Below are 23,015 nucleotides of genomic sequence, written 5' to 3'. Positions count from 1 at the left end.
TACTTTTGCGACTGCGGAGCCTGCACCAGATCCAGAGCCTCAGCAATGCTCTCACTTCTCATGACTTCGCGCAAGATTCGAGATGAGGTGGTTCTTACTGTCCGCCATCGCCTACGCCTTTCAGGCGAACTGAGGATCTTTGTCGAAGCGCAAAGATACTACACAGGCTGGAAAGCAGCAGTCGTCCAGGACTCGGACGAAAACCCGACTGATTTTGTGATTCCTGGTGGCCTCACGCCTGACGAGCTTCTCTTCAACTTGAGACGGCCCTGTTTCCTCTGGCCTAGGAATATGCCTGCCTGGAAGGGAGATGCATTGCTACAAGTCCTCGACTCGGTGACCTGCAGTGCGTCTTGGAATCACTACTTTAGAGTCCAGATCACAATCACCATGTCCTCCAACCATCAGAAAAGCGTCGATGTACGTTTGGAACCACACCCACATTGGAGAGACGGCTTCACAACATTACCCAACGAATACGTCGAGATGAGAGAAATCAACAACACTGCCATCGCGAAACTCCAATCTGGGATGGAACGCCGAATCAGAGCTTTCTCAGGGATTAACAGAGAATTACTTCAAGAAGTTGTGTGCATCTTGAGTAATATCGGATGGCATTTTGTTCCGAGGGGAGAAGTTACTGATGTGCATGGCTTGCCCTGTACTTTCCGTACTATGTGGCATATATCGGTGCCTTGCACTGTAGTACGAGAGGAGAAATGGTCCAGAGAAGTCGGGATGGATGTTGTGCGTAAGTTTGGCGACGACTGGAAAGTCTGCTCGTGTTGTATTATGTAAGATCTGTTTATGAGACGTCTGACCAGACAGTTGTTGTATCAAGACTCTCCATTTATGCTCCAAGGCTCTCCGGATACGATGTTCTTCTGTTGCTTTGTCAAGACTGCTCCCTTCCTCGCACTAGATTCTTTGACTTGTGGTGCTGTCAAACCTCGTAGTACTTTTGAGATTTAGAGATACCACTGCTGTGAGCTGTCATCCCACCAGCTCTTTCTGTAGGTGCTTCCCATGTAGAAGACTATTCTGTCTCTCAAGCTCCAAGACCCGTCCACTGTATTGTCGCAAGACTGAGGCCAGAGGGAATCTAAATCTATATCTTGCGGGATTTTCCCTCTCCCGAGCACTAACTCCTTGAGAGTGCGAACTTGACAGCGACTGCTGGCCTTTGATCGAGATTTAGGCATGCATAGTTTCATGGCCAGAGCGTTGAGGATATTGTGAAGCTCGTCTTGGAGAGGATGGTTCCGCATAGTGAGCAAATCCCTGACCTTCTCTTACAGAGACTTGGTGTCCTTTCCATATATCAAGATACCTCTCGGTCATCAAGTCGAACGTATATCCATAAATCCACCTTTCGAACCCTTCTCCGCACGTTTCTGCTTCAACATTTTTTCCGTACGCATGAACTCTCTCATGCCAACGGGTACATTGGCAAACGGATCCAACTCTTCCTCGTCTAGGTCACTGCTCTCTGTCCAAAGCGCCTCACTACCACCTCCATCATCATCCATACTACTTGCCAGCGAAGCAGGAATATCAACTTTCTGCGGTTGTTGTTGTTGTTGGGCTCGCTGTGCCTCCATCTTCGCCCTCGCTTCCTTAGTCTTCGCCCTCCACTCTTCAAATTCCTCGCGATAGATATCCCAGACGCAATTTACACATCCACTCATACAACAATCGTCTCCATCTGGTTCTTTAGGTTTTGGCGGCACAGATATGCCTGCGATTTCTTTACTGTTTGCCTCTATCTCGTCTTTGCGCTCGCTGGGCCCGGAAAGACGCGATCCGAATACTATGCGTGCTTTTTGGAGGGTTTCCTCTTTGTCGGTTTTGGGGAGGGACTCGGCGGGAGGAGGGGAGGGTGCTGTGTGGGTTTGCGGTTGGGTTTTGCTGGTGGGTGTGTTGCGCAGTTCGTCTTTTAGGGTGCGGCGCGAGGAGAGGATGTCGGCGTAGTAGCCGGTTAGTGGAAACACTTGGTCGTCGTCTTTGGAGTCATTGCTGCGGTGTCGGATATGTTGGGAGGTAGGTTTGTAGAGTGTACGAGAGAGGGACGCGGGCCGGGATTGTGCGAGACGGATGGCATGCCGTGTTGCAATTTGTTCCATGGTTTGGTGTGTTTGCTGTTTGTGAATACTGGGCACGAGGGCAATGACAAGAAAGAAGATTGTCTATCCGAGACTCTGTGGGCTACGTCATCAAGACTTCCATGATGAATGTTGAGGGTAAAACCCTGGTCATAATATTCATATCATCTGCAAAAGATGTACCATTCCTGACTGATACCTAAGCGATGAATGTGCTGTAAAAATGCACAATAGTTTTCAGATTCTTGAGAACGTCCATGGAAGATATAACAAATCATATCTCTCTGTGGACTTTTCTCTAATCTCGGAAGGTTTTTGTGCATTTTTATAGGCATGATTGCAGGAGTACAATTACCGAGGGAGGAGTCAATGATGAGGCACCCATAGTTCATGCTTGAGCAGCAACAGGGTAAATCTGAGATATATTTGTTTCTGAATCGCGTGCTCGTTTCAAAAAGCATACCGACTTTCAACAGTTCATCATATCAAGAACGATGATCTAGGAGATCTCACATAAAAACAAGGAGCACACTAATTTTGGTATGGTGGTGGGCTGGAGATTTGTCTGACCAAATCCAAAGGTCTTGTGTAGAGACTCACTCTTTCCATAATGATGGAGGTGAAGTGATGGTTGGAGGCGCGGAAGAATGAATTGTGCAGTCTGTCCGTGTCTGCATCAAGTAGCAACGCAAGGCCGAGCATGTCGAGGAGAGCAGTCTCGACATCGACCCGGATTTTGAATGTGGGTCGTAGGGTAACCTCAGAAAGACTGAACGGATGTCATGTCGACGACGGGGCTAGAGGTGGAGGAGAACTCGGATTGGCGAGTCAAGAGTGGTAAAGTCCTCGTCGCCGAGGTTGTTGGTCACAATGTAGCATTGTGGACAATTACATATAGTCGAATATGCTGGCACGTGCGCTCTTGGAGTGAATGTCCTCGATGTGAATGTTTGATATTGTGTGTTTGCCTTCAAGACTTGACTCCCCCTGTAGAGTATGCAACGCATATAGCTATAGAAATGCATAATAGTAATAGGAAACAAGCTGGTATCCACTGAGAGGCAATAAGTTGTCGACTCTCTGGGGACACTCCTCTGCTTCCTCGAACAATTGTGCCTTTTTATAGTCTATTGATTGCTCTGAGCTGTATCCGGAGTACGGTGGTTGACAGGGCTATTGAATCGCAATGATGTTCGGTGGACTAGCCACACCTCCGGGAACCTTTGTGTAGCACTGTTAGTGGTTTATCACTCTGAATGAGATGTGATATACAAACATTACAAGGTTCGCTGGCGACAAAGAAGCTGTAGCGAGCGTTTTTCTTGCACTGAACAGACAAAGCTTCGAGGTCGAAGAGCTCGCCAATCGGACAGCCCCAACCAGCCAGAAGTACTTCGTGAAGCATATATGGCTGGGACGATGCTGCAAGACATGTAAGTCAAGGACAAGTGGAATAGCAAAAGAAGAGCCTAGAGCACATACGCCAGCATTCGAAGGATGGCTGATCCCCAGCGACCGCGGAAAAGTTGTCCCAGATCCAGTTCAATATTTCCGTACTCTGTTCCACGCCTAGGAATGTGGGCGGCATGATTTTGCTGAGAGCTTCGAGATCGCTCCGAGAACGTTTTTGATGCTGGGCCATGTACCCAGAACGAATGATAAGGATGTCGCCAAACTTGATCTCTACGCCTTCCCACTCGGCAACTGCTTTCAACTCGGACAAGGTGATGACGCCAGGTTTAAATGCATCCTTTTGGGGGTGATTATGTTCTTCTCGCCAAGCTTCGTAGTCAAGAAGAACACCACGACCGATAATGCCTTTTTCGCTCCAAGCTCCAATACCATTGGTGGTTGAATTCTCACTGTGAATGTCATCAAGTGTTACGCCATTGTAAAACTTTGCTTCTTTTTGATACGCAAAGTGCCGAAGGCCGTCCCCTGCATGCATAAGTATCTGAAATGATGCCATAAGGACGAGGTACCATACATTGACTACTACTCTGTGTGTTGAAAGTCCAAACATCGTCGTTCACGACGCGAGGCGGCTTCTGATAAACGTGTTTATGAAAAACCTGACGGCCGAAGAAGGGGATGTCACCCTGAGCATCCAGTGGCCAATTCAGAGAGATCCTGTCTACAGTCAGGAATATGCGAAGGATGTCTCACGATGTGGTGTTCTGGTGAGCGAAATGTGGTGATCGATAAGACTGTTCGCAACGCAGAGGTAAAATCACCTTGTACCGGACTGAATCTCTTTGGCGGCTTCTTTCACCAAATCATCACTTAAACGATTTAGGAAGCCCAGCTCATCATCATTTCCATATCTGCATTGCTTAGCATAGTCAATTCAGAAGCAGCAAGATGATAATGCTCACAATCCCCAAGCATTCAGGAATGGTCCTTTCTTGTCAACAGGCAATTCGTCAAAGGCAGGTATAGACTTCACAGACATATCGGGCGATTCAGGTTTGTGTAGGAATAGAGGAAGATGTTTAGATACCTACTGAACAAGACCTACCTGTAGTTGATATAGAAGGATCGGCAACCGAGGGACCGACGACAATGCGGGGAAAGCAATGTTTGCTCACATTGACGAACATGGATCGCATAGCGGGCACCGCAGTGTCAGTATCACCAGATGAAGCTGAATCGATCAAACGTCAGGCGATGTTTGAAGGCGAAGGATGGCCATGCAGACTGATAGGCGGATGTGAGCGATCCGACGCTTTTCTTTGTGAACGCAAAAGTGCACGATCGTGCTGCAGTGACGTTTTGATTGACGCAATAATACACGAGCTTGCAGCTGCATAATTTTTGAATGTGTTCGAGTAGTGAAATGGCGGCGAATTCAATAAGAGCAGCTGTGACTCGACAAGTCAAATAGTACCGTATATCATTCGAATATTAGTGAACAGAGCCTCTTGTGATTGTCATGAAAAGAAAGAACGAAAGTGATACGAGGAAGTAGCAAAAATAGGAAGCTGCGAAAGACAGTCGGGAGTTGGCGGCCGAAGCAAGCTTGGCCTGCATGCTCTCGACTTCAAGAACTGACGACTTTGGCCGACGCGCTTCACCACCCAAGTTTTTCCCTCGATTTCCAATACAACCATTCTACCAATCTTATCATCCGACCAATCCTTCAACCACGGTCGCAAACTACTTCAGAACAAGACATACATCTAAAATTGTGGAAAAAGTGAGTCCCTGTCCCAAGAAACGCAGCAATCATTCCTCATATCCACCAAATCCATTCCTCCGCGCATCCATACAAAAGACGCGTTTTGCTGACCATATCTAGTGGCTGGTGTGAAATACATCAAGAAGACCAAGGACGTCGAAGCCGACGCGCCTACCAAGAAGACTTCAGCACGCGCAGCTGCCAACACAAAGGCAAAGGTCACTGCTAAGAACGAGACTGAGGCCGACGACAAACCCGCCACAACGACAACCAGAGGACGCGGCAGACCGAAGGCAGCCGACACAAAGGCTGCAAAGTCAGAAGAGGGTGCGTTGCACCACGTACGACAAGTCTCGATCGAACGACAGGCTAAAACAATGGCAGAAGCCCCCAAGAGGAAGCCCGGCCGCCCCAAGAAGTCTGAAGAAGCTCCCGCTGCACCAAAAGCAACCGTGGCGTCCAGAAAGCGCAAGGCCACTGCTACTCCTGAGCCGGCCGTCGCGAAAAAGGCAAAGGTCGCACCTAAGGGACCCGTCATCAACGAGGCTCCCACTCAGCGCCTGGATGTCTTTGTTTGCGGAGAAGGTTCATCTGGTGAATTGGGTCTTGGTACGTCCAAGAAGGCCATCGATGTCAAGCGCCCGCGTCTGAATGCCAACTTGGCTGCTGATACCGTCGGCGTTGTACAAATCGTCGCTGGAGGTATGCACGCCATGGCATTGACTCACGACAACAAGATCCTCACCTGGGGTGTCAATGACCAGGGTGCTCTTGGAAGAGATACAACCTGGGAGGGTGGTCTCCGTGACGTCGAGGACGAGGAAGATTCCGACTCTGACAACGAAGACGGTGACTCGGGCATGAACCCCAAGGAGAGCACACCCACCGCCATCTCATCTGACGTCTTCCCCGAGGATACTGTCTTTGTCCAAGTCGCTGCTGGTGACTCGACATCCTTCGCTCTTACCGACGACGGCCAGGTCTGGGGCTGGGGCACCTTCAGAAGCAACGAGGGTATCTTCGGCTTCACCGCAGACGTTCTCGTCCAGCGCACTCCTATGCTCATTCCCGGCCTCAAGAAGATCAAGCACATCAGCTGTGGTGCCAACCACGTCCTCGCACTAGATGCAGCTGGTGCCGTTTTTGCCTGGGGCTCAGGTCAACAAAACCAGCTCGGTCGCCGCGTTGTTGAGCGCACAAAGACACAAGGTCTTGTGCCCAGAGAGTTCGGTCTTCCCAAGAAGGCTATCAAATACATTCAGTGTGGTGATTATCACAGCTTTGCCATCGACAACAAGGATCGCGTATGGGCGTGGGGTCTCAACAACTTCGGTGAGACCGGTGTGCCCGAAAACGCTGGTGAGGATGATGCCGTTATCCTCAAGCCCGAGATCGTCGAGACTCTTTCTGGCAGGCAAGTCAGCTGTATCAAGGGCGGTGGTCACCACAGTATTGCCGTGACCGGCGCTGGTGAGTGTCTGGTCTGGGGTCGTCTTGACGGTGGCCAATGTGGTATCCCTACTGCAGACCTGCCCGCAGACGATCTGATCAAGGACGAGCGTGGCAACCCTCGTATCCTTAAGAACCCCACTGTTGTCAAGGGCATCCAAGGCAAGGTCGTTTTCGCCACTGCCGCATCAGACCAATCTTTCGCTATCACCGAGGAGGGCCATGCCTACTCGTGGGGCTTCTCTTCAAACTACCAAACCGGTCAGGGTACCGATGAGGATGTCATGGTTGCTACCAAGATCGACAATACCGCAACCCGTGGCAAGATGCTCAACTTTGCAGCAGGTGGTGGTCAATTCAGCATCCTGACTGCTCCTGCACAACCCGCGACCAACGGCAGTGCTTAGAGGAATGCCAAAGATAAGAGATGAGCGTGGATAATGATGAGGCCTTGTCGATATTTTTCTTTTACTCGGGCGACGCGATGGGTTGGAACTAGCTCTTCCCAAAAAGCACAAAGGCCGGACACGCATTAAACAAGCATTGTCATGATGAATTGATATCGTTTTGCTACCACCAAGGATGCGCGACTCTGCTGTCTTACGTAGAATGTAATGAACTTTCAAGGTACGTCTCAAACATGTACAACGACTTAACTTCCTTGAGTCGCTCAAAAGATCATCCTGACAAAAACGCCATTAAACCACAAAATAACTCCAACATAAATGCAACTTTGCAGGGCCTGGTCAGGGCAAAGTATATCAACCAGCACAACTCAAACTCCTCGTCAACTCCACAGGCCTTAACCTCGCCTGCCCCTCTCCCTCATCAGCGATCTCCTCTTTCACTCTCCCTCCCTTTGCCGCAACAACCGTACTCCTCCTTCTCAGTCCCCTGGTCTTGGGCGTATTACAGGGTGTAGTGTCTATATCTCCCAACAGCTCTTCTTGATCAGCCTCAACACTTCGCGGTGTGATGCTGCTGTACAATAAAGAATCTTTAGGATATAGAGGCGATACAATCGTAGGTGTATGCGAGAATGTTGTATAGGAGTATTGGTGTCTGGAGAGGCGGTGGGGGACTGTAGGGAAGGCGGTGTGGAAGAGGTTTAGAGTCCAGGTGCGCATGTTTGAGGTGTAGGTGTCTAGGTCTGCAGTTTCGGGTTGAGTGTGCAACGAGGTGTGTGAAGATTGTCGCGATGCTGTTGGGTGCGAGTGTCGACGTGTATGTTTTATCAAGCCAAAGGCGTGAGAATGTGGAAGATGGGACTCCTTGTCTTTGCGTGTGTAGTGAAATGAAACCATTGTTATATATTCTTTGCCTGGTAGGATGGCGCAATTTTAGAGAAGAAAGTAGTAAAAGACAATCAAGGTGATGCTTCAAAATTCTCGAACTGTATCTTCCTTGTGTTATGTATGCTGCCTTTCCATCATCCAACAAGCACCTTTATCACCAACAGCGTCATCGCGAACCATCTAGATCCAATAACACCAAGGCATTATAATACGACCTTTGATACTATTAACCATTCTGCCATAAAAGAGATGGTCGACCATGTTTGCGGACCGAGTTTGTTTCGTTGCCGAGACACCGTTTCTTTGAACGAAAACGGCCAAAGACAAAGGACGTGGGGCCATAACCATCACCACTGACGTTTGTAAGTTGTGGGGATTGTGGTTGCGCCAGACTATGGTGGCTGTCGATTTGCATTCCTTTGTGTTTACCCGGTTGCAGTAGCAACTTTGAAATGGTTACGTAGGTTGTGAGAAGGGTTTACATTCCTTGTGTTTCAGCAATAACATGGAGCCAAAAGGACATTTCGAGAAAGAGAGCTAGGATTAGCAATGGACGAAAACAAACAAAGTGTTCAAGGTATGCAGGTTCGTACCAAAAACCTGGGTTGCGACGAAGGCAACAATAGAAGCAAGGCAAAAAGAAAGACATAGAAAAGGGAAGGCAAGAGCAAGGTGCAACTTAGCTTTCTTAATATCACTCCTTTCCTGCTCATCAGTTCAATCAAAGACACTCCCTTTTCACAAAATCGAAGGCGAGATAGCACAATCATGCGTTCATCAACTTTGTTCTTTGCTGGCCTTGTGGCTGTAGCACATGCCCAGATTAGCGCCGACATCATCGCCGAAATCCCTTCTTGCGCAACTGGTCCTCTGGTCTCTGGAATCTCTGCCTCGGGCTGTCAGGTCACAGACACGACTTGTATCTGCAGCAACCAGACGCTCATGACCAACCTTGAGGCAGCTGTCAAGGCACAGTGCAGTGCAGCCGATCTAGCCAGTAAGCCCCTCACCCACGCCCCTGAAGACAAAGAATCCAGAAACTGACACAAAAAACAGAGGCTCTGGCAGTGACATCCCAGATCTGTCCTCAAGCCGCCGCACCAGCAGCTGCTGCCGCCTCCTCAGCCTCTGAGGCTGCAACTTCTGCCGCCGCAGCTGCTTCTTCTGTCTCTTCGCTTGCGGCAACTGCTGGTATTACTACTGATGCAGCTAGCCCTGTGACCACTGCACCTTCAATGGGCACCGGCAGTGCAATGATCAACTATACCGCCACAACTGGCGATTACACTGCTCCTTCAGCACCCACAGTAACACCTAGCACCGGCGATGCTGCTCAGACTTTCGGTCTTGGGTCTATGGTTATGGGGATTGGTGCTTTGGGTATGTTTTTCGCTGGTCTGTAAGCATCCTTTACTTTTTCTCCGTAAGAATTAAATTGTGGTGGCGGTGGTGGTCGTGGTGGAATGGGGTTATTTCTTTTTTTAATGTGTAATTCGAGGTATACAGCCTTGATATAGTCTTTTCGTTCGAATAACTTCTCCTATGTCATTTTTCGTTGATCTTGTCGAGAAGGTTGAACGACGGTCCAGAAGAAGATACTGCAAAGAGAAATATATTCTTTCGAAGTTTCGTGCGTTGCCTTGGTCGTCCTTCTGTTGTGAATGATGTGCGTGAAGATCTTTCAAGACACAAAGCTAGTTGAGAACGAAGAGGCGCGAGAAAGAATCAAGAGCGTGAGAAGCAGATAGAAGACGATGAAACAAAAAAAAAAAAAGAATATAACGGCCATGCGACAAAAAGAAAGAATCCTGTGTTCACCTACATCACGCAATCTGAATATGCAAAGAGAACAAAACAAGCACCGTAGGCAGGAATCGAACCTGCGACCTCCCGATCCGTGAGAGAGAGTATTAGGGATTTAGGTGGGCGAATTAGGAGCTTAGGTTACTGGATCAGGTGTGCTACCCCTGCACCACCACGGCTTTCTTGGCTTGGTGGAGGGGACAGGGAAAAGGTCGTATATAAAGGTAACTGGAAAAGAGTAGATGGTTGTGGGAGAGAGGTCGCATGAGGGAGTTTCGTGGCCAATAAGCTTTCCAGGTGATCAGTGCTCAACCTATCAAGATGAACACGACCGACGACAAGGTGAGACTTGGAGTCTTCGATACCTTCGACAAGTTTGAACTTGACTTTTGGCATGCAGATGTTGAACTGTTTTCACTAGGAGCCTGGTCAGAATTGTGAGAGGGTCTAACGAACCCAGCGGTCAGTCTATAATCCAATATGTATGTATACAACAGACGAAGACAAGGGGTTTCATCATGAGATGCAGACGATAGTGTGTATCAATACTCGCGGCTCTCGCCAATATCGCAAGTATCAAAGACGCCAGTCTCAGGCAAGTCTTTCCATGCCATAGCCTGCTTGAGGAGTCTCGGAGGCTCGAGAACGTCCTCTTCAGTAAGTACCCATGTGCCTGTGATATGTCAGTAAGCTTTCCCACAGCATTTCAGCATCAGCTCTTACCCCAGTGAATGCCGAGCGCTTTTTTGCATTGGGTATCAATGAAGATGTTGACGCTGTCAAAAGGATTGGCGTGCATGGGAGACATGATGAAGCGAGGATCGTATGCCCCAATGGGGATCAAGCCCAGGTCGAAAGGACCTCTAAGCTCTCCAATCTCCTTGAATGCAGGACATGTCGGGTAAGTGTACTTCTCGTCATAGTCGTTCTCTTCTTCGGGGAGGTCAGGGACTGAGCGATAGCCAGTATCTCCTCCAAACCAGATCTTCTTGCCGCCGCTCTCGACACTCCACGAGCCCCATAGTGTGTGTGATTTGTCGAAGGGTGTACGAGCACTTGTGTGCTGGCAGGGCAAGCAGCCAATGACAGCTTTGATGTCTTCAGCACCTCCTGCGTTCACGGTAGAGCCAGTCTCGGTGTGTGTGGCTTCTGCATCTTGCTTCTTTGCTGACAGAGTAAAGTCTCGCGACTCCCACCAATCCAGCTCGGTCATGTTATCAATGCCACATTTAGTGAACCACTCTTTGTTTCCCAATGGGGCCCAGAAATGAACATTGGGATGCTTCTCTTTGATCTTCATGACGGTAGGGTAAGATAAATGGTCGTAGTGACTGTGGGAGATGACGACTGCATCAATGATGGGAATGTCGGCGACATCAACGGGACATGGCGTGTATCGTTTCGGACCCATGAAGCTGAAGGGACTGCATCGCGGCTCGAAAACGGGATCGAAGAGGACTCTAAGGCCACTAGGGAACTCGACGTAGTAACAGGCGTGCCCCAGCCATGTCGCTCGTAATGTTTTGGTCTCGCGTGTGGGCAGGAACTCTGGTTTCTGTACAGTGACGGTGGGTGGTGTCGTGTCGGGAGTCTTAGATTTGCCTTTGAGTTTTCGCCTGGATGATAGTGATCAGTGAGGTGCCTTTAAACGACAAGATAGACTGCATACCAAATCAATGCGGAGAGGATCTGTGGGGCTGTGCGATCAACGTATGACTCCCAGGGATTGATAAAGCCCTTTCCGTTTTTGTTGTGATGGCGCAGTTTGGCAGTGTCTTTGGGCACAGCACCAGTGGCTCGTGAAGACGATGAGACTGTTGCGTACAAAGCCGACGAAGTTGTTGACGAAGACATTCTGGCGCTGCTATGAAACAAGCTCTGCTGGTGCTTGACAATCTTGACAGCAATTGAGGGATTGCGCAACCGCTGTGTGGAGAGCATCACACCAAGCAGCAGGTGACCTGCCCGATATATACTAAACAATCACCAATAAAGGCTATGGTGTAGGAATGTGATCCGTTCAGCTCCGGAGCAAAGAAAACTGCGAACCTTAACTCCGGAGAGTGGCTTTAGGCAGCTCAATTACCTATGCATTCATGGTCAACACTACTTAAGATTGTAAGACAAGCGGATGTCGGGGTCGGAGGATCTCAGCTCGCGATCAAATGAACAAGCGGTCCGATCGGGATTCACTGGTTGACGAGACAATCGAACCTTCTCAAATTAAGAGATGGTCAGCAAGAGCAAGCTCATGCGGGCGCTTCTCATGTGAAAAAGCGGAGGCGCGTTACCTTCGTGTCTAGCCGCCGTCCATCGTCTTCGACATCCCACTTGGTAGACATTATATAGTGTCGCACATAAGCGCCGCCTAGAGTCGCGTCATCGCTGTCGCTGAGCGGGGCTTCTGTCGCTATGGCGCCTCAGTGTCAGGCGCTGTACGTGTCAGACGAACGGCGATGCAGCGAAGAAGCTACCAACGTCAATGGTCTGTTCTGCTCCTTCCACGCGAGACAGGTCTACAGTAAGCATGAGCAGTCTTCCGTAGAGCTCAAGACGTGTGTTGACACGAGTAGGTTTGTACAAGGGTTACAAGCGCAGAGGTGCTCAGTTAGATGCCTTGCAGAGAGATCCTCCTTCCTACCTTGCCGACTCTCCGCTCCATAAGATTACCTTCGACGACATAGATGACGAAGAATCCCTCAAGACTTTGCATGCCTATCTCTTTAAGCAGCATGGCTTACTCGATCGCTGTATCCGTGCTCGTAGACTCCACCACTCTCGCTTCTACGCTCTTGAGCTCGACTATGGTCACCAACACTACCTGGATCATCTTATTAGCGAGAAGCACAATACTGGTCGTGCTCTTGAGAGACTCGAAAGAAGAACTGCCGAAGTTCTATACAAACAGCAACAGTGGTTCGGCTGGGTTCGTAATCTTGAGGACGATGAGGAGAAGGAGCGTGATGCCGAGAAGAAGAAGATTAAGCAAGAAGCCGCCTTGTTCAGACGTCACTGGAAGGATGTGTCTGCTCGTATGGAAAAGTTGAGACAGAAAGAGAACGAAAAGAGGCAGGCAGAATACCTCGAGAAGGTCTGGGAGGAACGTAACAAGTTCGAGGCCGAACTCACTGCCGAAGGAGAAGGCGGCGAAGAATGGGACCCCATCGAAGACGTTGTCGAAGATGAACGTGGCAGCTATATCGACCTCATTCGACGATTCTTGTGGCTTGCAGAGCCCATCACCGCGTCAACAGATGAGCCAACAACCCCGAAGCCTGCTGCCGCAGCTGCTCCAACCCCCAAGAAAGAGAACGAAACCCCTGAGGCTGCTGGTATGCAGTCTCCCGCTAAGGACTCGACTACTCCTCAGGCACTTGTGGAGACGAACAAGTCTAAAAGTGCCAAAAAGAAAGCACGCCAAAAGGCCAAGGCTCAGGAAGAAAGATCGGCTCTGCCTTTGGCCATCAGAAAGGCTTTGGAGTTTAGTAAGCCTGGTGAAGTTCACATCGAAACACCGGAAGAAGTTCGTACCCGCCTGCGTGAAGGCCAGACTATGAACGGTGTGCTCCAGACCTTTGATCCTGAAGATCCTGCGAACACGCAATTCCTTACGGACAAGACCTTCCCTCTTGCTGATGATGAGGTCGACACTCTGATGCAGCAAATCCCTGATATCAAGCAGTTGTTGTTTTGTCGATTGTTGCTTGGTTATGCCAGCCTGCTGCCAGCAGCCTTGCGAGCTGAGAACGTTGAGGAATTCTTAGCTGATCCATCGGTGACTAACGCAGACTTGAGAGATCTATGTCTGAAGATGGAACAGCCTGGGTTGCAACAACTACGTGACGCGTGTGCTGATCTTGGTCGTGAAGACGAAGAGCCAGAAGACGAGGATACCACGCCTGCTACAAGCGCCGAGGCACCTGCTGGGCGCACAAAGTTCACGTCAAGACCGATGTACCCCGTCAAAAATGTGAAGACCAAGCGTGAGAGAGAGCTCAAGGAGAAGCGGGAGAGAACTATGCCTGACGGCATGGATTCTACAACCTTTGTTGACTTTGGTGATGTGGATGATCAGCAACAATATCGTATCAAGAAGATTCGTGTCAAGGTTTGTGGCAGATTCATCTACAATTATCGTAAGTGTTTGGAATATCACACATCAAGAGTGCTTCTAATATTTTACAGCTAGCGAAAAGGCTATGTCTAGAGGTGGATGGCTGCAGTTTTCGGTCATCGCCAAAGACTGTTCCTTGTTCCAGGCAGTGAGCTTGGCTCGAAGTTGGGATGAATTCTTTGAGCTTAACATTCTTACCTGCAATCATTACTTCCCTGCCGCTCAGTGGGCATCATGGATCAGGAGTATCACGCACGAGCAACTGCTTCAAGTCGGCTTTATTCCTTACTACCAGATGGATCAAGCGCATCATATGACATCGCACCATCAAACAGGATCTCGTGCCCATGGACAGCGTCGCACGCATCATGCTGTCGAGACTCGAAACTTTGTATGTGCTCACATGAAGCGTAACGATCCAGTCACCAGACGTTGGATTCAGTACGCCGTCATGGAGTCTTATAAGATGGCAATCATGGTTCGCGATGGTCGAACTGGTAATGTCATTGTCGAGCCACCCGAAGAACACAAATGGCTCATCAGAACCAAGTCCGGAGTTGGACGAGCAAGTCGAGCTGAATGGAAGACCGTCAAGGAGATCGATGATGAGTTCTGGGACACAATTGACCGCTCCCGCAAATGGCATCTTGGCTTCAAGGACTACTACGATATTGTGGTCTGGGACATTGAGAGTGGTGAACACTACTCTTCTCTGTACAACTCTATCCAAGAACTGCTTATCAGAGCTCTGCGATTTAGAGGTAAGTTCTTTTCAATTTCGCGTACTGATTCATATGCTGATGCTGCAATAGATCCAAAAGACTTTTACAAGCCTGCCGAACATGTCTTGCGTACACTGACCCGTGACGAGCATCTTTCCCGTGCAAGAGACCTTCGTCCAGACGAGGTTGGTAAGGGAAAGAGCATCTGGGACTGGATTCACAGCGATAGTACCAGGATGAGATACTTCTCACGAGACATCGATGGAAGTCATAGAGAAGAGGCACCCCCTCACTTACTGTACAAACAAGAAGACATGTTGGAAGACCAAGTTCTCTTCCCATGGGATCGCAGTCTATGGACCAACGAGGAGATTCCTGAAACTGCTAGCAAGATCATTGCAGTCGCGAAAAAGGCTGCAGACCTTACACCGGCAAATTCAGGCCACGAACTGATGTTGGCAGATGCTGATACCGAGTCCAATGGCGGTGATGAAGGTGTGCTTGCAAGTCAAACCGGCAAGATGCACAACTTTGAACACCACGGTCTAGACCTCAATCGCTGGATCAACGACCTCGATACCGATGAAGAGCTTAGCGATACTGAATATCAAGAAGTCTCCGAAGGAGAGGACGATGGCAGCGATTGGGAATCTGACGAAGAATATGCTGAAGGTGTCATCGAAGAACTCTCGGAAGCAGCTGGCGTCACTATTCGAGGCCGCTGGGTTGATGACCATAACGAGAAGGAGCCTAGATGGCAAGATATGGTCATGGCTTTGGAGCTTTGGGAAGATCCTTCACTCTCGAATCTTCGCGAAAACAAGGCTGTTGGGTATCGTGCACCGAGATTGCCTCCTAACGCCCTGACATCGGCAGGAGAAATGGAAGACATGAAAGAACAATGGGAGCTCTTCATCGACAGAACCAGAGCTAGCAGTTTCAAAGAAGCCTGGCATAAGGCCGACCTCGAACCTGGTGCTCAAGAGAAATATGCCGAGACGCAGAAGATCATGAAAGCATATGTCGATTTCTTCGCCAAGGGGACTAAAGGCCCTTGGGCACCAGGTATGCTCGAGCGTCAATTCATGCTCATGATGCTTCTTGAAGTCGGGCCAGATGTGCACCGCAGAGTCAAGCGCGATATGACATTCGCCAATGCCATGATAACATGCTTCTTCGAAAGCAACAATCCCTTCTTTGCCTCTGAAGAAGGTCGTGATTGGAGCAACTCTACACTCTTTGACCAAGAAGCCCGCGCAAAGATGATCCCTGATGTTCGCTCTTCACATTCCAACCGCAATCGAAGTGCTGATCAATGGGAAGAATGGGACCAAGTCCGCCACGAAGTAATGAAATCGGACGAAGGAGCCTTCCTCTGGGCTTCCGACAAGTACCCTCAAGACTGGAAATACATCACCAGACCCACGATCGCGCATCTCTATCGCCACGGTTTGCTCGCCCCACGCTACAAACCTGAATACTCAGGCTGCGCGGTCGTGCTCTCCGAACCCACGCGCCCAAAACACCCAGACCTCTACTTCGACTTCCGCGAAGACGCCCAAGAGATGAAACCACGCCAACCAATGCAAGACCCACAAAAGATAAAACCTCTTTTGGAGTCTGCACGCGACTACGCAGCCAAAAACCCAGATGCTTACTTTTCCTTCCTCCGCATCTGGTCAGCACCCCACTTCTGGCCTTTGATGCTCGGCTACGACAACCGCGACGGCACCTCCTTCGCCGACGACATCGGACGCACCTGGGAGTGGAAGTTCGTGCCCAAGGACATGCCCTTTGCCGAATGGAGTGTCCACCACGCGCTGCATCTGCGCCTAGCCGAGTACGAAAAAGTGGTCGAGGGAAAGATATTCCTCAAGGGTGATAAACTTCTTGTGGTGGGCAAGAATCTAGGCATGTGTAGGAATTACTCGACGATTGCGTATTTTGCGCTTACGACGAGGCCGTGGAGGTTAGAGGTTGATGTGTGGAAGAGCTTTTTTGGTGTCAAGTTGGACTTTTTGGAGGGGTTGGATGAGAGGTGGTGGGAGTAGTGTTTTTATCTTCTCTCTTGGATATCTTAATGATTTTCTTATCACTTGCGTACAAGTATTACACTATTGTCAAAAAAATAATCGACAGTGGCTGTCCTGATAGAACGACCGATCCTGTTGCTAAGTCCTTGTCATGCTTGAGTGAACTGGCCACACGGGGTACATCAATCATAGGATCATGCTTATTCGTATAGGCTACGTAATGTGGATACAAATAAAGGACATCAAGACTCGTAACCTTCTTCTCTGTTTCATCCACAGTCAACTCTCCTCATCCACACTTCAACACTTCTCGACAGCAAAGGATAAGACACAACTACTGCATCTTCTTAACCTCGGGCGGCGGCGCAGCTCTGTCAATCAATCCCGCACCGACCTGTGCAGTCTCATGCCAATTCCTCTGTCTAGCCCAGAAACGATCCTCAATCCTCGAGCTCTTAAGACTGCTCTGTCTAGCCTCCTCCTCAAGACTCTCTCTAGTAATCTTTTCGCCAAACTTGCCGACGGGAGGCAAGTTCTGGGCCAGGGATTCGGAAAAGTAGCGTTGGCGAACCATGTATCGGTCACGACGTTCCTTTTGACGGCCTGGAGAGTCGATCTTGGAGATACCGACGTGGACGGCCCAGCGAATGAGGAGGTAGCTGTGTTCGGCAAAGAAGATGGTGAGGAGGAGAGCCCAGCCGCGGATGTCCTTGGGTGTGCCGTCGGGACCTAGGCCATCATTGCTGAACAGGTAGACAAGAGCGGCGGTGGTGATGCTGCCGAGCCAAGACAGGAAGGACAGAGAATCCAACCAGGGACCAATGGTGTCGGCGCGTTCAGGGGTTGGACGTTGCATCTCGATACAGATCTTCACGGCGTCGGCACGGAGCTCGAGCCAGTTGTTGGCGAGGAAAGAGACAGCGGTCAAAGGCCAGACGGTGCTGAAGAGTGCCAGGTAGCCAAATTGGACAACCATCTCGCGAAGGTCAGAGGTGACATTGTAGACATCAAGTTCGGCTTCACGACGAACGCGGGCCAGGAAGGCAGCCTCATCGGGGTTGTCGCTCTCGGCAGGAGTGGTAGTAGGGCGGCCATTCTTTGCGGCACGCTCACTTTGCATCTCCTTGTACTTGGTGAAGCCTTGACGTTTGAGGTAAGGTACGATAACCTCCATACCGAGGTTGACGATCTGAGCAGTGACGGTGAAGTAGATGATCTGCTTGCGTAGGCGGTCAGGGTTGATGACGAATGAGCCGGGAGTAGGTGTCTGCAGCTGCTTCTCGTTCTCGGCGAACGGTCTAGCAGTCAAGCTGAAGACATCGAGGAAAGGTACCACGACGCTGCCGAATGGAACGTAGACGAAAGCAGTCAAGAAGACAGGCAGGTATGAGGTGATGAAGTTCAGGACGAAGATCTTCTGAGTCATGGCATAGTCGTAGGCATCGTCAGTCTCGTAGTTCTCATACTTGGTCAAACGTTCAGCAAAAGTGGTGAGAATGCCGTTCAAGACGGGCATAACGGTGGTCAGGATGATGGTAGGAAGGAAGACCTGGAGTAGTTAGCAGAGCACGTGAGCTATCATAAACAAAGACTTACGAGCAAAGACTTGAGAGGTCCGCTGTAAACCTCAGAGAGGAAGATTTCAATGCCGAAACAAGTAGCGATCAAGCTTCCAAGAACAGTGGCTGCAGCAATGGCGAAAGGAATTTGAAGAAGCTGGCGTTGCAGACGCTTGGTGACGGGGAAGATCTGCATCTTCTCACCAGTGACGGGATCTGTGCCCTCCTGCTCGTGCTCAAAGTGTCTACGCTTGGTCTGAATGTTGGATACACCACGGACACCCCATCTTACACCGAGATCGACCTCCTGGTGCTTCCAGTACTCGACAAAGATGATGCACCACAAGGTGCTGACGATAGCGTAGATAGGTGAGAACTTGCCCAGGAGAAGCCAGGCGGTGGCTCCGAAGGCAGCAGGGAAGACGAGGAAGGTGAAGTAAGATTGGGTGAAAGCGAAGTAGAAGGCAATCTTCTCTCCCAGTCTGTTTCTGATCTCATCGAGGTCTTCGGGCTCCAGGAGGTATTTCTTGGTCCATCTCTTGATCCACTCTTTGTTGTAGGCATGGTCATGCAGGGCAAAGATGGACTCTACATTCTTCCACTCCCCATCTTTGGGGGTGATGCCAGCACCGCCCTCTTCTTCGGAGTTTGTGATCATGCGATAAATAATGCGATAGCGCTCGGCTTCGTGAAGGGGCTCCTCTTCGAGAGCTTGGCGAGTCTCCTTTTGTGGTGCTGCCGATCTGACGCCGTGGATCCAGTCCTTGACTCTAGAGCGGTAAACTTCTGCATTGACGTGGTCTTCGCTGGCGACCTTGACGAAGATCAAGAGCGAGTGATTGTCTCCATTGCGGACTTCAGTAGCCAATCCGATCTTTGCAAGTCTTTCTACAAGGAGAGCAAACTTCTTTCCTGCTTCAGCTTTGGCTACCCAAGACGGTCAGTCACGTCAATGTATGTAATAGTAGGTTCAAGACGTACTGGTAGTCGTGAAGCGGAAGACAATGACATAGTCCACCTCCATGTTTGTCTTGACGCCCTTTTCATTGTCCTTGAAAATAGGATTCATCGACGTCGGTGAGCTTGCCATCTTGTCACCAATGTAGTGGAATGACTTCTCAGGTGTTAGATCGAGGACAATGATAAGCTGGACAAGGCTGGTATAATGACTTGAGAGCTCAGGGCTGGAAACTTGGTCGCGAGCTGCGTGGTCCCTACGTCATCTCGACAGCGTTTCACATGCAGCATTGTCCACTATTCAAGCCCTTGGCCAGTCAGACCCCCACCCAAGGTCATAACACATCTTTGGTATAGGCTTATTGTATTGAGCTGACATGCCTTTGCTGAACAGGTAATTTCAGATGTCCATCCAGTTCAGTTAATCTGTCATATGTGATTCTCGCCATAGACTGACACAGTTCATCTCGGCCAACTTAAAGATTGAGGCTTCACTACCGACACCTTCACATGCATCCTGTCCCACCATCGACAACGACTTCACCCATCTAACCAACAAACATCAAGTCTGCTTCGGATACACAAACACTTCTTTTTGGCATGACTCGATAGCAGATGCCAAACATGCTGTCTCCATTTGCGCCTCCCTCGCCATTCGAGCCGCCATCTCTGCTCTACCTCTTCCTGCTCTCCCCACCAAAGTTCCTGCTCAGGACTCTGCACCGCTTAATCTCTCTCTTCCGCTCATCGCCCTCACTACCACAGAATTTGCTGCCCATAAAGGTCGTCTGTCTCTCGGATACACATTGCCAGATCCCCGCTGTGGTTCCTGATGGCGATCTCTTGATTCACGCTGGCGACCTCACTCAAGCCGGCACACCCAAAGAACTTCAAGCACAACTAGACTGGCTAAACTCTCTTCCTCACACCCATAAAGTCGTGATAGCAGGGAATCATGACACTTACCTCGACCCTCGATCACGCAAAACCTTACCAGCAGAAGACATCGCCAACGCAAATCTGAATTGGGGAAACTTACACTATCTCCAGCATTCAAGCACAACTCTCACATTCCCAAACCATCGAAACCGGAAGTTGGAGATTTATGGTGCGCCCCAGATCCCGCTTGTGGAGGTGAGGAGTTTGCGTTTCAGTATCCTAGAGGTCAGGATGCTTGGTTTGAGACTGTGCCGAAGGGTGTTGATGTGCTGGTAACGCATACACCGCCAAAACACCATATGGATCTGTATGGTCTGGGGTGTGAGCATTTGCTGGCTGAAGTTCGGCGGGTTAAGCCACGGTTGAATGTGTTTGGGCATGTGCATGGTGGACGAGGCAAGGAAGTAGTGTATTGGGATGATGCACAGAAGGCTTTTGAGGATGGGTGTAGCAGACCGGATGGGCTGGTCAGGGGTATGGTGGATTTGTGGCTGTGGATGGATGTGGTAAAGGTCGTTTGGCATGGTGTGTCGAATGTTGTTTGGGACCGGGTTTGGGGTGGTGAGGGAAGGGCTACGAGGATGGTTAATGCTAGTGTCATGTATATCAATACTGGCCAGCTGAAGAACATGCCGCAGGTGGTCGAGATTTAATCAAAGTAATAATCATGAACATTATCAGCTTCATCATCTATTCTACCGAGTGTCACAAGCGTAAGGGAAAAAACACTGTTGTCATTCATCTAGAGGAGTGAGAGGGATATCGATGAACAGTTTGAAAGGGTATAATATTTCCAGGAGTGAAAACAAATTTGCAAAACACTCTAATCCTTCTTCTTGCCACCACCAGCCTTCCAAGCAGCAGCTCTGTTACTGCTCCTGGTTCTCGGCTTGCCCTTCTTCTTTCCCGATCCACCAAGCTTAAGTCCACTCTTGCCAGATCCAGCCTTAGCTCTGTGACCCTCAAAGATGAAGCTCTCAGGTGTTTTGAATCCCTGAGGCGCTCCTCCTATCGGCTTGCCCTTTTGAACTTGGGCGGCTGCAGCACGGCCGAGCAGTTTTCCTGCACGACCCATGTTGGATTGCATCACAGGATCAGCCTTGGGGTTGTAGATGCCTTTGTTGGTGGCACCGGGTGCCTTGACGGCGTTGCTGCCGGGCTTGACGTTACGCTTGATCGTCTTTGCGCGGGTGACACGGAGCTTGCGAGGGAGCATGGGAGGGAACTTCTTCTCATTCAGGAGAAGAGCAGCCTCAACAGCGTTTTCTTCCTGTTGTGTTGTCAGTGATTTGCATCAGAAATGTTATCTCGTGAAATCCGCTTACAGTGAATTGAACGTATGCGAATCCCTTTCCTACTCTGGTCTGGGGATCACGGGGCACGCGGACACTCTCGACCTTACCGCAGGTAGAGAATGTACGCCAAAGACCTTCCTCGACATCACTGGGAGTCTTGTTGCCCTTGCGTGTACCCTTGCCCTCTTCAGCGTTGGCCTTGTCAATGTTGCTTTCATCATCAACGAAACCAAGGTTACCAACAAAGACACATCGTCTAGGCTCGGTCTTTGCGGGATGGGCGACCTCATCGACACGAAGATGGCGATCCAGGACGACTGTTCCGTTCAGACGACGAGCAGCTTCACGAGCCAGGGCGTTTGATGAGTAGACAGCGTATGCGTTCGTGGACTTTGTTGTCTCGACCATAATCTCTTTCTTTGCAAAAGCGGCCTTCTTGGGGATGGCGCTGGAGTAAGCAGTTGAACGGAAACGGAGCGACTCTACACTGTGTGCAGGCTGTCCCTTCTCAGGGTCGGCGATGTCTTCAAAGAACGACTCGAGATGGCGCATCAATGTCTTCTTTGCTGACTTTGATGTGATTGCTTCGGCGGACACGTTGCCCAAGAAAACTGTACGTTGTGCTTTCACCAAGTCTGAGTCGTTGTCGGGCTCCAGAGTTTCGTGCAATGGGGGTGGTGACATTTCCATGGCATCGGCGCCCTCTGCGGCATCAGAATCCTCTTCCTCGCTGGCGCTGTCGTCAGAGTCCTTGGTAACCTTCTCGGTCTTTTGGCGCTTAGAGGTGCGATCCTCTTTTGCTTTTGCGATAGCCTTCTTCTCTTCACGATCGAGTTTGTCCATGTATACATCTTCCACTTCGGGCTGCTTGTCCTTTCTCTTTCTCTTGCGGTTGTTGCTTTCGAGGGCGGCTTGAGCAGCAGCTTCGGCTTCCTTGACGTCCGGCACTTCAATATCGCTGTCGTCTTCCACTTCGGCCTCGACTTCGTCGTCATCGTCTGCGTCGACGGCATCTAGCTCGTCATCGTCAAGTTCTGAGAGCTCTTCATCGTTGTCGGCTCCCTCTTCCTCGTCTTCTGACTCTGTCTTCTTTGAGCTTCTGACAGGTTGAGTTGGGAACTCAGTGTGAATGGGTTTAGCAGCACCAAACTAAAATAGTTAGTGGTTTGCGACTCTGTCAATGCGGTCTCTTTGCGACACATACAGAGTTGGCGAACAGGCTGGAAATGGTAGGGTCCAATTTTTCAGCGGCTGCAAGAGCAGAGGTTTTTTGTGTCTTTTCAGATTTTTGCTCCTTCTTGTCGACCTTGTCTTTCTTCTGCGACTTGTCCTTCTTATCTTTTGAATGCGCCATTGTTGTGGTATGTGTGAATAATATGTAAGTCAAGCCGTCAGTTTTTCTTCACAAGGAACGACGACTCGGTTGAAAGTTTGCTATTGCCGGGGGTCTGTTTTAGAGCTTATCGATAAGGAAGGCGCGACTAGGCTTGCCCGGTCGTGGCTTCCCTCGCTCGTCACCTTCACGAGTCGCAACTCTCCGTCCATTGCTCCTTCCATTGCTTGATCTTT

At 49.9% G+C, this 23,015-nt stretch overlaps 11 protein-coding genes across 11 annotated transcripts; 5 read left to right on the top strand and 6 right to left on the bottom strand.

Moving 5' to 3' along the window:
• Window positions 1–45: 45 nt before the first annotated feature.
• On the top strand, window positions 46–972 carry M437DRAFT_83236 (uncharacterized protein; the record flags this gene model as incomplete). The annotated part of the gene is made up of 2 exons (XM_041027895.1): window positions 46–420; window positions 829–972. 2 exons carry the CDS (start codon window positions 46–48, stop codon window positions 970–972), a joined length of 519 nt encoding a protein of 172 aa, XP_040881322.1.
• A 368-nt stretch (window positions 973–1,340) lies between these two features.
• M437DRAFT_44619 (uncharacterized protein) lies at window positions 1,341–2,123 on the bottom strand (the record flags this gene model as incomplete). Its single annotated transcript, XM_041020934.1, has 2 exons — window positions 1,341–1,474; window positions 1,514–2,123. 2 exons carry the CDS (start codon window positions 2,121–2,123, stop codon window positions 1,341–1,343), a joined length of 744 nt encoding a protein of 247 aa, XP_040881321.1.
• A 1,152-nt stretch (window positions 2,124–3,275) lies between these two features.
• On the bottom strand, window positions 3,276–4,554 carry M437DRAFT_44886 (uncharacterized protein; the record flags this gene model as incomplete). The annotated part of the gene is made up of 6 exons (XM_041020985.1): window positions 3,276–3,323; window positions 3,379–3,524; window positions 3,585–4,040; window positions 4,090–4,232; window positions 4,337–4,426; window positions 4,478–4,554. The coding sequence occupies 6 exons, from the start codon at window positions 4,552–4,554 to the stop codon at window positions 3,276–3,278; spliced, it is 960 nt and encodes a 319-aa protein (XP_040881320.1).
• Window positions 4,555–5,420: 866 nt separating this feature from the next.
• M437DRAFT_45454 (RCC1/BLIP-II protein) lies at window positions 5,421–7,136 on the top strand (the record flags this gene model as incomplete). Its single annotated transcript, XM_041021086.1, has 2 exons — window positions 5,421–5,498; window positions 5,697–7,136. Coding segments are annotated over 2 exons (1,518 nt in total), but the record flags the coding sequence as incomplete, so codon positions are not given.
• Window positions 7,137–7,490: 354 nt separating this feature from the next.
• Window positions 7,491–8,033, bottom strand: M437DRAFT_45338 (uncharacterized protein; the record flags this gene model as incomplete). The annotated part of the gene is made up of 1 exon (XM_041021073.1): window positions 7,491–8,033. The coding sequence occupies one exon, from the start codon at window positions 8,031–8,033 to the stop codon at window positions 7,491–7,493; it is 543 nt and encodes a 180-aa protein (XP_040881318.1).
• A 759-nt stretch (window positions 8,034–8,792) lies between these two features.
• Window positions 8,793–9,427, top strand: M437DRAFT_74124 (uncharacterized protein; the record flags this gene model as incomplete). Its single annotated transcript, XM_041026178.1, has 2 exons — window positions 8,793–9,021; window positions 9,081–9,427. 2 exons carry the CDS (start codon window positions 8,793–8,795, stop codon window positions 9,425–9,427), a joined length of 576 nt encoding a protein of 191 aa, XP_040881317.1.
• Window positions 9,428–10,369: 942 nt separating this feature from the next.
• On the bottom strand, window positions 10,370–11,681 carry M437DRAFT_44510 (Zn-dependent hydrolase/oxidoreductase; the record flags this gene model as incomplete). Its single annotated transcript, XM_041020913.1, has 3 exons — window positions 10,370–10,500; window positions 10,551–11,443; window positions 11,497–11,681. 3 exons carry the CDS (start codon window positions 11,679–11,681, stop codon window positions 10,370–10,372), a joined length of 1,209 nt encoding a protein of 402 aa, XP_040881316.1.
• A 558-nt stretch (window positions 11,682–12,239) lies between these two features.
• On the top strand, window positions 12,240–16,714 carry M437DRAFT_44748 (uncharacterized protein; the record flags this gene model as incomplete). The annotated part of the gene is made up of 5 exons (XM_041020962.1): window positions 12,240–12,348; window positions 12,398–13,963; window positions 14,013–14,702; window positions 14,754–15,014; window positions 15,126–16,714. The coding sequence occupies 5 exons, from the start codon at window positions 12,240–12,242 to the stop codon at window positions 16,712–16,714; spliced, it is 4,215 nt and encodes a 1,404-aa protein (XP_040881315.1).
• A 316-nt stretch (window positions 16,715–17,030) lies between these two features.
• Window positions 17,031–19,324, bottom strand: M437DRAFT_44598 (DUF590-domain-containing protein; the record flags this gene model as incomplete). The annotated part of the gene is made up of 3 exons (XM_041020931.1): window positions 17,031–18,245; window positions 18,293–19,182; window positions 19,237–19,324. The coding sequence occupies 3 exons, from the start codon at window positions 19,322–19,324 to the stop codon at window positions 17,031–17,033; spliced, it is 2,193 nt and encodes a 730-aa protein (XP_040881314.1).
• Window positions 19,325–19,836: 512 nt separating this feature from the next.
• On the top strand, window positions 19,837–20,804 carry M437DRAFT_64839 (Metallo-dependent phosphatase; the record flags this gene model as incomplete). Its single annotated transcript, XM_041024492.1, has 2 exons — window positions 19,837–20,376; window positions 20,409–20,804. The coding sequence occupies 2 exons, from the start codon at window positions 19,837–19,839 to the stop codon at window positions 20,802–20,804; spliced, it is 936 nt and encodes a 311-aa protein (XP_040881313.1).
• A 359-nt stretch (window positions 20,805–21,163) lies between these two features.
• M437DRAFT_12132 (RNA-binding domain-containing protein) lies at window positions 21,164–22,160 on the bottom strand (the record flags this gene model as incomplete). The annotated part of the gene is made up of 3 exons (XM_041018648.1): window positions 21,164–21,421; window positions 21,477–21,602; window positions 21,672–22,160. Coding segments are annotated over 3 exons (873 nt in total), but the record flags the coding sequence as incomplete, so codon positions are not given.
• Between the last annotated feature and the right edge of the window lie 855 nt (window positions 22,161–23,015).

This window comes from Aureobasidium melanogenum, assembly GCF_000721775.1.
Source record: "Aureobasidium melanogenum CBS 110374 unplaced genomic scaffold scaffold_6, whole genome shotgun sequence".
NCBI lineage: Eukaryota > Fungi > Ascomycota > Dothideomycetes > Dothideales > Saccotheciaceae > Aureobasidium > Aureobasidium melanogenum.
This window is presented reverse-complemented; position numbering and strand designations above follow the sequence as displayed.